Source organism: Ranitomeya imitator, chromosome 4, assembly GCF_032444005.1.
Source record: "Ranitomeya imitator isolate aRanImi1 chromosome 4, aRanImi1.pri, whole genome shotgun sequence".
NCBI lineage: Eukaryota > Metazoa > Chordata > Amphibia > Anura > Dendrobatidae > Ranitomeya > Ranitomeya imitator.
The window spans coordinates 31,861,040-31,875,309 of record NC_091285.1 but is presented as its reverse complement, the minus strand read 5'-3'; the positions used below and the strand labels follow the sequence as shown (position 1 = coordinate 31,875,309).

General features: G+C 44.7%; 1 protein-coding gene across 3 annotated transcripts in view; it reads right to left on the bottom strand.

Moving 5' to 3' along the window:
* LOC138675358 (lebercilin-like protein) overlaps positions 1–14,270 on the bottom strand; it is a 69,607-nt gene that overhangs the window by 23,993 nt on the left and 31,344 nt on the right. For all 3 annotated transcript variants that reach the window (XM_069763483.1, XM_069763485.1, XM_069763484.1), the window contains exon 4: positions 4,724–4,861. In XM_069763483.1, coding sequence (XP_069619584.1) covers positions 4,724–4,861 — 138 coding nt within the window. The remainder of the gene's footprint in view (positions 1–4,723; positions 4,862–14,270) is intronic.

The following is a 14,270-nucleotide window of genomic DNA, read 5'->3' as shown; positions in this document are numbered from 1 at the left end:
CTAACCCTAATCCCAACCCTAAATGTAATCCAAACCCTATCCCTAACCCTAGCCCTAACCCTAACCCTAGCCCTAACCCTAACCCTAACCCTAGCCCTAGCCCTAACCCTAACGCTAATGGGAAAATGAAAATAAATACTTTTTTTTAATTTTTCCCTAACTAAGGGGGTGATGAAGGGGGGTTTGATTTACTTTTATAGCAGGTTTTTTAGCGTATTTTTATGATTGGCAGCCGTCACACACTGAACGACGCTTTTTATTGCAAAAAATATTTTTTTTGCGTTACCACATTTTGAGAGCTATAATTTTTCCATATTTGGGTCCACAGAGTCATGTGAGGTCTTGTTTTTTGAGGGATGAGTTGACGTTTTTATTGGTAACATTTTCGGGCACGTGACATTTTTTGATCGCTTTTTATTCCGATTTTTGTGAGGCAGAATGATCAAAAACCAGCTATTCATGAATTTCTTTTGGGGGAGGCATTTATACCGTTCCGCGTTTGGTAAAATTGATAAAGCAGTTTTATTTTTCGGGTCAGTACGATTACAGCGATACCTCATTTATATCATTTTTTTATGCTTTGGCGTTTTTATACGATAAAAACTATTTTATAGAAAAAATCATTATTTTTGCATCGCTTTATTCTGAGGACTGTAACTATTTTATATTTTCGCTGATGACACTGTTTGGCAGCTCGTTTTTTGCGGGTCAAGATGACATTTTCAGCAGTACCATGGTTATTTATATCCGTCTTTTTGTTCGCGTGTTATTCCACTTTTTGTTCAGCGGTATGATAATAAAGCGTGGTTTTTTGCCTCGTTTTTTTTTATGGTGTTCAGTGAAGGGGTTAACTAGTGGGACAGTTTTATCGGTTGGGTCGTTACGGATGCGGCGATACTAAATATGTGTACTTTTATTTATTTATTTTTTATTTAGATGAAGAAATGTATTTATGGGAACAATATTTTTGTTTTTCTTTATTTAGGATTTTTTTTTTTTTTTTTTTACACATCAAAATTTTTTTTTTTTTACTTTTTTACTTTGTCCCAGGGGGGACATCACTGTATAGTGACAGATCGCTGATCTGACACTTTGCAGAGCACTGTGTGAGATCAGCGATCTGGCGTGCCCTGCTGCTTGGTTACAGCAGTCCCTGCAGGACCCGGAAGTAGCCCCGCGGCCATTTTGGATCCGGGGCCTGCAGGGAGGAGACGCTCAGTACAAGTTGAGCACATCACCTTGTACCGATCGTCTCAGGGAAGCCCGCAGGGAGCCCCCTCCCTGCGCGATGCTTCCCTATACCGCCGGCACACTGCGATCATGTTTGATCGCGGTGTGCCGGGGGTTAATGTGCCGGGAGCGGTCCGTGACGCTCCTGGCACATAGTGCCGGATGTCAGCTGCGATAGTCAGCCTAGGAACAGGTTCAGAGAAGACAGGCAAAGGAACAGGTTCAGGTTCAGAGAGGACAGGTTCAGGAACAGGGACCTGACAACAGACTAGTAGATACAAGCACTAACTAGAAACTAAAGTTGCTCAGGCACCTTCCTACAGGTGAGAGTGCCTTAAGTGCTCGATGCCTCTCAGCCATAGGCTGAGGACATTGCCGGAGGGCTCTTGCTGCCCCTTTAAGAAGAAGGGAGCACATTGCAGGGAGACCTGTACAACATGTGCAGGACCTGGGAGCAGGAAACCGCAGCAGAGACCGGAGCAGAAGAAATAAAGAGTGGCTGTGGTGGTGAGAATGTCGGCGTCCTTGCCGGGAGGAGGAAGTGGGATCATACAGGGATGCTGGCGTTATATACAGCTGAATATAATGGTGGAGGAAAGAGCCGCAAGGTCCTTCCACCGCTGTTCAGTCTTCAGGTACAGTATATAAAGACTGAAGGTCTTTTGCGTAACGTGACTGTAACACCCCAGGTAACCATTTGCTACAGTGATGTTGCCTTCCTTTCGGGGAGGGTGATATCATGCTTGGAGGCAAGGAGGATTCCCTTTACCAAGTAAGCACCAACTTTCAACATATTCTAAATCCAGGCCAGAAGAGGGAGCTCTGAACCCGGATTCAAGGGAGCTTCCCCAGCTTTAAGTATTCTGGTCTGGAGGAGGAGTTAGATTAGTTGGTAGAAGGCACTGGAGGAGAAGGAAGTCTGGAACAGACTGTGAGAGCAGAGAGCGGAGCCATGCAGCCAGGAGGGTGCTGCAGCTCCAGGAACGGAAGATAACCTGAAGGGCTGGAATGTTAGTGAGCATCTGAGGAAAGGAGCAAAGGAGAAGGAAAGGGCTAAGAGGAGAACTGTGACTGGGCCCCCTCGGAGCCTAAGTGCAGGAACCCGAGGTTGTGTTGAACTCTAGGTTGCACAGCAGAACCGGAGGGCAAAGGACTTTACGTAGTTTGCCCGCACCCACACCCGAAGGTGAAGCAGTACACGATGAGCCCGGGTAGTGATAGAAACCCTGTAAAAAGGCTCGCACTGCCCACCATACGAGTTACTATCCCAGGACAGGAGAGAGAGGATTTTGTCAGAGAGCCACAGGCAGCAAAAACCTTGCATACGAGCGTGAGCAGGAAGGCTTACGGACCTCACCTGGGAGAGGGATCCACCATTGCCTCCAGGCCGGCCGGACCAAATTACCACCTGTTGTTGGTACCCTGGACTGTGGCCTGATTCCACCAGTAAACCAGGTAAAGACATTGCAGAGCCCTGGGGACCCCGCTTTACCTATTGTAAGTAACACCATTTTTGCTGCAGCACCATCGCCCCAGAGGACCACTTTAAGCAGCGTCGGTCACCACTGACCGATAACCACAGGTGGCGTCACAAACATAAACTTTATTCCTTTTAAAGACCTTTCCCCTTTTACATGGGCGCCCAGGGCCACAGACCGGGTCGCCACCGTGACAGCCCCCTGTGATGGCAGGACCCGATACCGAGTACCCCACGGCCCATGGCCCTTCCCACAAAAGAAGAGGAATTTGTTCAGGTACTTTATTACACAGTGGCTGAGGAAATCACAGAAAGGCCACTTTTACAAGTTCAATATTTGGTCAGTATTTTGCATCAGTAAACTATCCCCTTTACTTGGGTGCCCTGGGCCACGGACTGGGTCGCTGCCACTGTAACCACCCGTTTAATTGCGACCAGTACTAAGTACCCCTAGGCCCTGGCGAGCGTTCCATGACAATATCAGGTCACATGACCAGGTATCGGAGAAGAGGGAAGAGGAGCAGGGCAGAGGCAACTGTGTGATGTGGGTTGTGTGAGGGGGCATCCTACTAAGTGATGGGGGTTGTGTGAGAGCGCATCCTACTCTGTGATGGGGGTTGTGTGAGGGGGCATCCTACTCTGTCATGGGGGTTGTGTGAGGGGGCATCCTACTCTGTGATGGGGGTTGTGTGAGGGGGCATCCTACTCTGTGATGGGGTTGTGTGAGGGGGCATCCTACTGTGTGATGGGGCTTGTGTGAGGGGGCATCCTACTGTGTGATGGGGGTTGTGTGAGGGGGCATCCTACTCTGTGATGGGGGTTGTGTGAGAGGGCATCCTACTCTGTGATGGGAGATGTGTGAGGGGGCATCCTACTGTGTGGTGGGGGTTGTGTGAGGGGGCATCCCACTCTGTGATGGGGGTTGTGTGAGGGGGCATCCTACTCTGTGATGGGGGTTGTGTGAGGGGGCATCCTACTGTGTGATGGGGGTTGTGTGAGGGGGCATCCTACTGTGTGATGGGGGTTGTGTGAGGGGGCATCCTACTGTGTGATGGGGGTTGTGTGAGGGGGCATCCTACTGTGTGATGGGGGTTGTGTGAGGGGGCATCCTACTGTGTGATGGGGGTTGTGTGAGGGGGCATCCTACTGTGTGATGGGGGTTGTGTGAGGGGGCATCCTACTGTGTGATGGGGGTTGTGTGAGGGGGCATCCTACTCTGTGATGGGGGTTGTGTGAGGGGGCATCCTACTCTGTGAAGGGGGTTGTGTGAGGGGGCATCCTACTCTGTGATGGGGTTGTGTGAGGGGGCATCCTACTCTGTGATGGGGGTTGTGTGAGGCGCCATCCTACTCTGTGATGGGGGATGTGTTAGGGGGCATTGTACTGTGTGATAAGAGGTTCTGTTGGGGCATCAAACAGTCTGGTGGGCACTGTGATGGCATTATACTATGTGCGGTGGCATATTACTGTATAGAGAGCATTGTGGGGGCCATGAGAGGGGTACTATACTGTGTGGGAACTCTGTTGGTCGTTCCTAGAAGCAATGTTTCTGTGTGGGCACATATAAAGGAGAGGATGAGGTTAACGTGCTCTCTGAGTGTAAATGTATGTGTCCCTCTTTCTTATTTTTAAAAGTTGGTGGGTCTGGAATAGACAATCATGTCTGGAGCAATGGTCACATAACCTCTCTGGCTCCGTTCACACAGAGGACTTTGGCACCCCCATTCTCAATATCAGTGGGGGTCTCAGTTGTCGGAACACCAGTGAACATACATTTATCTGTCCTGAGGGTAGGTGATATATGGTCTTCATGGGATAACCCATTCTACCTTTTTGTACAGTAAATATTATAAGTTTTTTGCTCATTTTGAGAAAAAAAAATGAAGTTTGGGAGTGATTCTCATTCACAGCAAGGCACAGAGGGGCATAATGTGACCACATTTTAGGGTCTGTGTTGTCACGCCCAACGCTGTACTTTATGAGGTCTGGAGTGAGACCACCAGCCCCCTATGTCACCTTCATCTTCTGCTGCAGTAGTAGAATTTGCTCCTGCAGTTTCCTCGCCATGTCCTGAGCCTCGAACCCCTTCTTACTTTCTAGAACCAGCTGCCGGTCGTAGAGGCGCGTTGTGAGGTGGAGTTGTTTCTCCAGGACCTGTAAGCAGCGGAGGAATAAATGAATAGAGCTGTGGAGATTCTATTCATGTACACAATCACTGTCACTATCTCTGGGAAAAACAGAACAGTAACCCAAAGCTATGTTGTGACACAAGGTTTCAGACCACTTTAGACTGCCATCAGATGAGGACTCGCAGTCTTTTACCACTGATGTATGGCTAATATATATACAGTATATACAATATATACACAATATATGAAGTACAGACCTAAAGTTTGGACACACCTTCTCATTTAAAGATGTTTCTGTATTTTCATGACTATGAAAATTGTAAATTCACACTGAAGGCATCAAAACTATAAATTGACACATGTGGAATTATATACTTAACAAAAAAGTGTGAAACAACTGAAAATATGTCTTATATTCTAGGTTCTTCAAAGTAGCCACCTTTTGCTTTGATGACTGCTTTGCACATGCCGCACCCCCACGTAAGGGCAATGGGGTACTCGGTACCGGGTCCTTCAGTTCCTTCTGCAAGGATGTCACGGTGGCCCTACCCGGACCGTGGCCCTATGAGGGGCACCCAAATAAAAGGCTGAGTTTGTAGATAATGGTAGTGTTCGTGATGCCACCTGTGGTATTCGGTCAGGATGACTGACGCTGCTTAGGGGTCCACTGGGGTGATGTTATGGCAGCTAGATGGTATACCTTCCCACAGGTGAAGTGTTTCCCCAGGGTTTCCCAGTAGTGTAGATGTTCATGGTGGATGGTGCAAGGCGCGGTGAATAACGAGGACACAGTGGGTGCAGTCTCTTTACCTTTACTGAAGGCTTCAGCATCCACAGTCCAGAGTGCCAGGTTACAGGGTAGGCAGAGTCCGGCCGGTCTGATGGCAATTCCAGAGTCCCCTTATCCAGGTGGAAATCAGTAGCCTTCCCTTTGCGCACAGTAACGTAGTAGGTCCCTACTTGCATTAGCTCACATAGGGTCCTCACTCTTGTTACTTCTTTCTCTCTGTCCCCCAGATGGATAGGACAAAACCCGTATGACGGTGGTGGCCTGAGGCTATTTTATAGGGACCCTAGTGTCGCCCTTCCTCCGCGTTGCCACCTTGCCTGCTTAGGTGTTTAGGTCGGACAGCCAACTTGGAACTGGCTGCCCTGCCGGTCTCTGAAGTAAAGCGTAGAGTCTATTACTCCCTCGGTGCTCCGGCTACCGGATCTACACTTCAGATGAGATGGAGGCAGCCTGCTTCTAGCTGGTCTCCCACTGATGTTTCACTCCTGTTGCTACGACTTCTGTGCTCACTCACTACGACACACTTCCCTTCGTGTCCTTCCTTAGGATGCTGCCGCATGGGTTGCAGGCGCAGCTCTGTGTCCTTTCTCCTCCTCAGACCGTAGTCTGGATCTGACTGGGGATCGCCCCAGCCAGCTCGACCTGGAGACCTTTCTCTCTCAGTCTCCAGCCAGGAACTCCTCTCTCCTCCTTCTCCTTTTCTCCTTCCCCTCGTTCTGCCTAACTTCCTATCCAACTCCCAGTTTTACCCTAATGTGAGGAGTGGCCTAATAGATAGAACCTTTTGTTCCCCCTGGTGGCTGGAGTGTGAAATGTGTGTGTGGCTGTGATACCTGGCAGGGTGAACTCCTTTGGTGCCATCAGATGTAACATCACTCCCCCTGGTGGAAAAGAGACATTACTGACACGACCAGGACTCTGGGGCGCTGCACACACTCTTGGCATTCTCTTGATGAGCTTCAAGAGGTAGTCACCGGGAATGGTCTTCCAACAATCTTGAAGGAGTTCCCAGAGATGCTTAGCACTTGTTAGCCCTTTTGCCTTCACTTGTTAGCCCTTTTGTCCAGCTCACCCCAAACCATCTCGGTTGGGTTCAGGTCTGGTGACTGTGGAGGCCAGGTCATTTGGAGTAGCACCCCCATCACTCTCCTTCTTGGTCAAATAGCCCTTACACAGTCTGGAGGTGTGTTTGGGGTCATTGTCCTGTTGAAAAATAAATGATGGTCCAACTAAACGCAAACCGGATGGAATAGCATGCCGCTGCAAGATGCTGTGGTAGCCATGCTGGTTCAGTATGCCTGTGACAGTGTCACCAGCAAAGCACCCCCACACCATCACACCTCCTCCTCCATGCTTCAAGGTGGGAACCAGGCATGTAGAGTCCATCCGTTCACCTTTTCTGCGTCGCACAAAGACATGGTGGTTGGAACCAAAGATCTCAAATTTGGACTCATCAGACCAAAGCACAGATTTCCACTGGCTTAATGTCCATTCCTTGTGTTCTTTAGCCCAAACAAGTCTCTTCTGCTTGTTGCCTGTCCTTAGCAGTGGTTTCCTAGCAGCTATTTTACCATGAAGGCCTGCTGGACAAAGTCTCCTCTTAACAGTTGTTGTAGAGATGTGTCTGCTGCTAGAACTCTGTGTGGCATTGACCTGGTCTCTAATCTGAGCTGCTGTTAACCTGCGATTTCTGAGGCTGGTGACTCAGATAAACTTATCCTCAGAAGCAGAGGTGACTCTTGGTCTTCCTTTCCTGGGGCGGTCCTCATGTGAGCCAGTTTCTTTGTAGCGCTTGATGGTTTTTGCAACTGCACTTGGGGACACTTTCAAAGTTTTCCCAATTTTTCGGACTGACTGACCTTCATTTCTTAAAGTGATGATGGCCACTTGTTTTTCTTTACTTAGCTGCTTTTTTCTTGCCATAATACAAATTCTAACAGTCTATTCAGTAGGACTATCAGCTGTGTATCCACCAGACTTCTGCTCAACACAACTGATGGTCCCAACCCCATTTATAAGGCAAGGAATCCCACTTATTAAACCTGATAGGGCACACCTGTGAAGTGAAAACAATTTCCGGTGACTACCTCTTGAAGCTCATCAAGAGAATGCCAAGAGTGTGCAAAGCAGTCATCAAAGCAAAAGGTGGCTACTTTGAAGAACAGAATATAGAATATAAGACATATTTTCAGTTGTTTCACACTTTTTTGTTAAGTATGTAATTCCACATGTGTTAATTCATAGTTTTGATGCCTTCCGTGTGAATTTACAATTTTCATAGTCATGAAAATACAGAAAAATCTTTAAATGAGGTGTGCCCAAACTTATGGTCTGTACTGTATATATACATATATATATACACATACAGTATATACAGTTGAAACCAGAATAGTTGGTCGGAATTTGGGCCCATTCCTCCTGATTAAACTGGTGTAACTGATCCATGTTTTTAGGTCGCCTTGCTCGCACTGGCCTTTTTAGCTTTGCCCATAAATTTTCATCAGGATTGAGATCAGGGCTTTGTGATGGCCCCTCAAAAACATTGACTTTGTTATCCTTATGCCACTATGCATCTAGTCATTGTCCATTTGGAAGATCCATTTCCGCCCAAGCTTTAACTTGCTGGCTGATGTCTTGAGATGTTGCTTCAGTATTGCCACATAACCTTCTTTTCTTATGATGCCATCTATTTTGTGAAGTGCATCAGTCCCTCCTGCAGAAAAACAACCCCACATCATGATGCTGCTGCCACCACCATGTCTCACAGTTGGGATGGTGTTCTTACGCTTCCAAGCTTCTCCCTTTTGCCTCCAAATGTAACAATAGTCATTATGCCTAAAAAGTTCAATTTTAGTTTAACAAGGCCACAGGACATGTCTCCAAAAATTAATGTACCGTATTTGCTCCTGTGTGCATTTGCAAACATTAATCTGTTTTTTTTATGTTTCTTTTGGAGTAATGGCTTCTTCCTGGCAGAGTGGCCTTTCAGCCCATGTTGATACAGTAATCATTTCACTGTGGATATTGACACAATCTTACCAGCTTCCGCCATCATCTTTACAAGGTCTTTTGCTTTTGTTCTTGGCGCATGGCGGACCAAAGCACGTTCATCTCTGGGACACAGGACCCGTCTCCTTCCTGAGCAGTGTGACGACTGGACATTCCCATCTTGTTTGTACTTGCATATAATCGTTTGTACAGATGAACGAGGCACCTTCAAGTATCTTGAAATTGTACCCAAGGATGAGCCAGATTTGTGCAAGTCCACAATTCTCTTCCTAATATTTTGGCTGATTTCTTGAGACTTTCCCATGATGCTACACAAAGAAGCAGTGTGTTTCAGGTGTGCATTAAAATACATCCACAGGTGTGTCTCTAATTAACTCAGATTTTGCAAAAAAAAACTATCAGCAGCTTCCAAACACATGACATCATCACATGGGCAGTCCAGAATGGTTTAAAGGCATAGTAATCTTAGTGTTTGCAAACGTTTAACTTTGTAGTAAGTAATCAAAATCCCTTACAACCTTCTCTTTCTCATTATTCTGGCATTTGGCAAATACTAATAATTATGGGTTATCCTAATTGTCCTAAAACGGGAACGGTTTATTCTGATTCCATGTCAGATATTGAAAAAAAATATGCATATGTGTCTTTTTATATAGCGTATGGAAACTTCTGGTTTCAACTGTATGTGTGCGTGTGTATGTATGTATATATATATATATATATATATATATATATATATATATATACTGTATATATATATATATATATATATATATATTTAAATCCCTAAGATTTTTTTACAGTTTTTAATGAAAGCCCCAAATGTAAGATTTACTTTAATAAAAAATGTAGCCTTAGTGTCATGTTGAACGCATGACTACATGAGACTCCCACAAGTCCAGCCCCTCTACGCACACAAGACTACATGAACCTGTAGGTGGTCTTCTTCTATGGATCTCATGGAAGAAAACCAGAGGAGAAAATATTTTACGTATCGAGAGGAGGGACCCAATTCGCCTTATTGGGAGGGCACGAGTCAGAGGTATGAGGTTGGCACTTACATGGGGCACAATGTTGGTACTTATTATGGGGGGGAGTGTCAGGCAGTTAAGCGAGACTTGTGGCAGGCTCTTCCTGGATGTGGCTGCCACTTTGCATTGTGGGCACGTGACTGCCCATTTGTTCGGTGGCTGAGACAGCATGTGCTGCACTGTATATAGGGGTCATGGGGCAGGCACTTATAAGAAGCATCTGGCTGCCACTTTGTATGGTTGGTGTCACAGACATTTTCTGCATTATACCGCATATAGGGGGCACATGTCAGGAACTTTTGGGGAGTGTAATAATAATAATTTTATTTATATAGCGCCATCATATTCCGCAGCGCTTTACAAATTATAGAGGGGATTTGTACAGACAATAGACATTACAGCGTAACAAAAACACAGTTAAAAATAGATACCAAGAGGTGTGAGGGCTCTGCTGCTCGCAAGCTTACAGACTATGAGGAAAAGGGAGACACGAGAGGTGGATGGTAACAATTGCTTTAGTTATTCGGACCGGCCATAGTGTAAGGCTCGGGTGTTCATGTAAAGCTGCATGAACCGGTTATCAGCCTAACTATGTAGCAGTACAGACACAGAGGGCTATTAACTGCATAAAGTGTATGAGAACATGACGTGAAGAATCTGACTATGTTTTTTTTTTTTTCTGAACGGTCCACACAGGGATAGTTAGGTTAATGCGTTGAGATGGTAGGCCAGTCTGAAAAAATTCGTTTTTAGGGCACGCTTAAAACTGTGGGGATTGGGGATTAATTGTATTAACCTAGGTAGTGCATTCCAAAGAATCGGCGCAGCACGTGTAAAGTCTTGGAGACGGGAGTGGGAGGTTCTGATTATTGAGAATGCTAACCTGAGGTCATTAGCGGAGCGGAGGGCATGGGTAGGGTGGTAGACTGATACCAGGGAGGAGATGTAGGGTGGTGCTGAGCCATGGAGTGCTTTGTGGATGAGGGTAGTAGTTTTGTACTGGATTCTGGAGTGGATGGGTAGCCAGTGTAATGACTGGCACAAGGTAGAGGCATTGGTGTAACGGTTGGTGAGGAATATGATCCTGGCTGCAGCATTCAGGACAGATTGGAGCGGGGAGAGTTTGGTAAGAGGGAGGCCGATTAACCCTCCGTCACATACAACTGATCTGACAGGCGCTTCTCTTTTACTTTCATTTCTCCTTCCTCACCAGATTGTGAGGAAACCCCCTCCCTCCAGGTAGTCTCCTGTCTCTTGAAGGTCTGTGAAACCTGATATCACAGTTGGATTTCAGAGCTTCAGGGGAGAGGATATAGCTGCACAGATCTCTCAGGCTCATTGTATGTGAATACGTCACATTCAGTAAGGTTGGTATTTTATGTTTTTATTCATCACAATAGTTTATTTAGCTTGTTTTATGAATGTATAGCACAAAATGTGAGGATATTTCATAGAAATAAGGGAGATTTTATAAAAGAAAGTGTGCTGCTCAGGCATATACAGTAGTTCCCTAACATATTCCTTCTCTTGCTTCAGATTATCTGCTGAAATGGAGAGGAAAATGTACAATTTATCCAAACAACTTGATGTTGAGGAAGTAACAAACATGCTGTTAGATGATAGAGACCTCACACTGAATGAGGATTTAGGAGAGGAAAGTGAGATTGATTCTCATGATGAGGTGGAAGAATGTGTCCTGGATTCTGAAACAGAGCAAGATGGTGACAGTGGTGAGGATGAAGAAGTTGGATCATATTATATTGGAAAAGATAAAAATACTAAATGGAACAAGAAGCCATTCCAGAAAAAACGTAGGGAACCTTTAAACATTATTACTCACCTTCCTGCAGTAATAGGAACTGCACGTAATGCACAAACTGCAGTTGAATGCTGGAACAGTATATTTACAGATGACATTCTGGACTCTATTGTCACATATACCAACCAATATATAGACATTATAAAGGACAAGTACATCTGCAACAGAATCATCAAGCCCACAGATGAAATAGAACTGCGTGCTTTTTTGGATTACTGTACCTTGCAGGAGCTTATAGGGCAAATAGACAAAGTTTGGAGGAACTTTGGGGTAAAGATGGGGATGGAGTTGAAAAATTTAGCCTTGTTATGTCCATAAACAGATTCAAGATTCTAATTCGTTGCCTTCGGTTTGACGACAGAACTACCCGAACCGAACGCAAAACACATGACCGACTTGCTCCAATTCGTGATATATTTCAAAGATTTGTTGTAAACAAAGTTATTACCCTGGAGAGAATCTCACTATTGACGAAATGCTCCCTGGTTTTCGTGGTAGATGTGCCTTTCGTCAATATATTCCATCAAAGCCAAACAAATATGGAATAAAAATTTATGCCCTTGTTGATGCCAGTAAGACCTACACTTACAACCTGGAAGTTTATGCAGGAAAACAACCAGAAGGTCTGTTAGCCGGAGTATTACCACAGCAGCGCGTGTTACTTCATATAAGCAGCAGAATCCAACGTAAGGCAAACTGTGTTTAATATATGCAGCTTGAACTGGAACAAAATAAGAAAGCTTTGACAGTAACTACCGATATAATCTAGTCCATGTAACACATGTCTCTCTGTGAAGGAAACAGCAGCAGAATGATGCAATCAGTGAGAGTCCTCTGACCTTTTTGTACAAACTTTAACAATCACAGCATAGCTGACAAATGAACACTCATAGACATTCAATGCAGACTACAACAGGAATGGAGTTGTTGCATTTAAACTTATTCCAACACCCCCACTCAACAACTGCTTATCCTGTTAGTCCCATTGCAGTTCTGAATTCTTCAAACTTGGCTCTTGACAATGGCTTTGTCAAAACATCTGCTAACATCTTGTCAGATTCACAGTAAACAAACTTTAGAACTTCACGCTCTACTAAGTCACGCAAGTGATGATGTTTAACATCAATGTGCTTTGTTCTTGCACTTATCCTTTCACTGCTGGCGAGCTTGATACATCCTTGGTTGTCCTCATAGATAACAGTTGGTTCAGCTAGTGGTTTGCCGAATTCTTCCAAAAGTTGCTTCAACCAAATTAACTCTTGACTTGCATGAGCAGCTGATGTATATTCTGCTTCTGTAGAAGACAATGCAACTGACACTTGTTTTCTACTGGACCATGAGATTGAAGTGTGTCCTAACTTGAACAAGTAACCACTTGTTGATCTTCGATCACTTGAGTCTCCAGCCCAATCTGCATCTACATATCCTCTGAGAATTAGATCTCCTGATGCAGAAATCTTTAGACTTAACTCTTGGGTTGCCTTAAGATACTGAAGAAGTCTCTTAATTGCATTCCAATCTCTTTGGCGTGGCTTGCTTACACGTCGGCAGAGAATTCCCACTGTGGCTGAGATATCTGGACGGGTTGTGGTTGCTATGTATAGAAGTGCCCCCACTGCTTGTCTGTAACTGTCATTTGTGGGTAGCAGATCTTCTTCTCCTTCCAATTTTAGGTAAGATGGATCCATTGGAGTTGATATGCCTTTGGCTTCTGACATTCCAAACTGGTTTAGAACTGTGGAGATTTTAGAATTTTGATTAAGAAGAAAACTTCCATCTTCCTCTCTCTGGATTTGGATTCCCAAATAGTATGTCACATCTCCAAGGTCCTTGGTCTCGAAATGCTTGTTCAGAATTTGACCTAGTTTTTAAATTTCTCTCTCTTCTTGATGCGCTATTATTACATCATCCACATATAGAATAACATACATCCAATCTTGTGATACACCTTTTGTATACAAACATGGATCCGCTTGAGACCTTTTAAATCCTTCGTCGATTAACACTTTGTTCATCTTAGTGTTCCATGCTCTTGCTGATTGCTTAAGGCCGTAGAGAGATTTTTGCATTCTGCAAACAAGGTTCTCTTTACCCCTTTTAACATAGCCTTCTGGTTGAGTCATGTACAGCTCTTCTTCAATGTCTCCATGTAGAAAGGCTGTTTTGATGTCAAAATGTCTTACTTTCATCTGCTGAACAGCAGCTATGGATAATAAAGTTCTGAATGTAGTTTGCTTGGCAACTGGAGCAAAAGTAGCATCATAATCTTCACCATATTTTTGTGAATATCCTTTTGCGACCAATCTTGCTTTAAAACGGTGAACATTACCTTCGGAGTCATATTTGTTCTTAAAGACCCACTTACATCCAATTGCTTTCTTGCCTTGAGGTAGCTCTGTGAGCTCCCATGTTTTGAGCTTATGAAGGGATTCCATTTCTTCATCAGCAGCTTTTATCCATTTTTGCTTCTTATGAATAGGCAGTTTTTGCATTTCCTGCCATGACTGTGGCTCTTCTTCTGGAATTGATCTGACCATATAAGAAAGGCGTTTAGCTGGAATTCCTTTATTTGATCTTTCTGATCTTCTGATCTCCTGAGGTTGGCTTGGTTCTTCTGTTTCTTTTTCAGTACTTTCAGAGCATATCCAGACTTCAGTATTTTCTTTGAGATTCTCTTCAATGTCTGGAATCACTGACTGAAATTCTTGTTCCTTAGGTTGAATTATTTGCGTAACCTCATGAAATTTGAGCGATACTGAGTTTTCATCAATCACTACATCTCTGC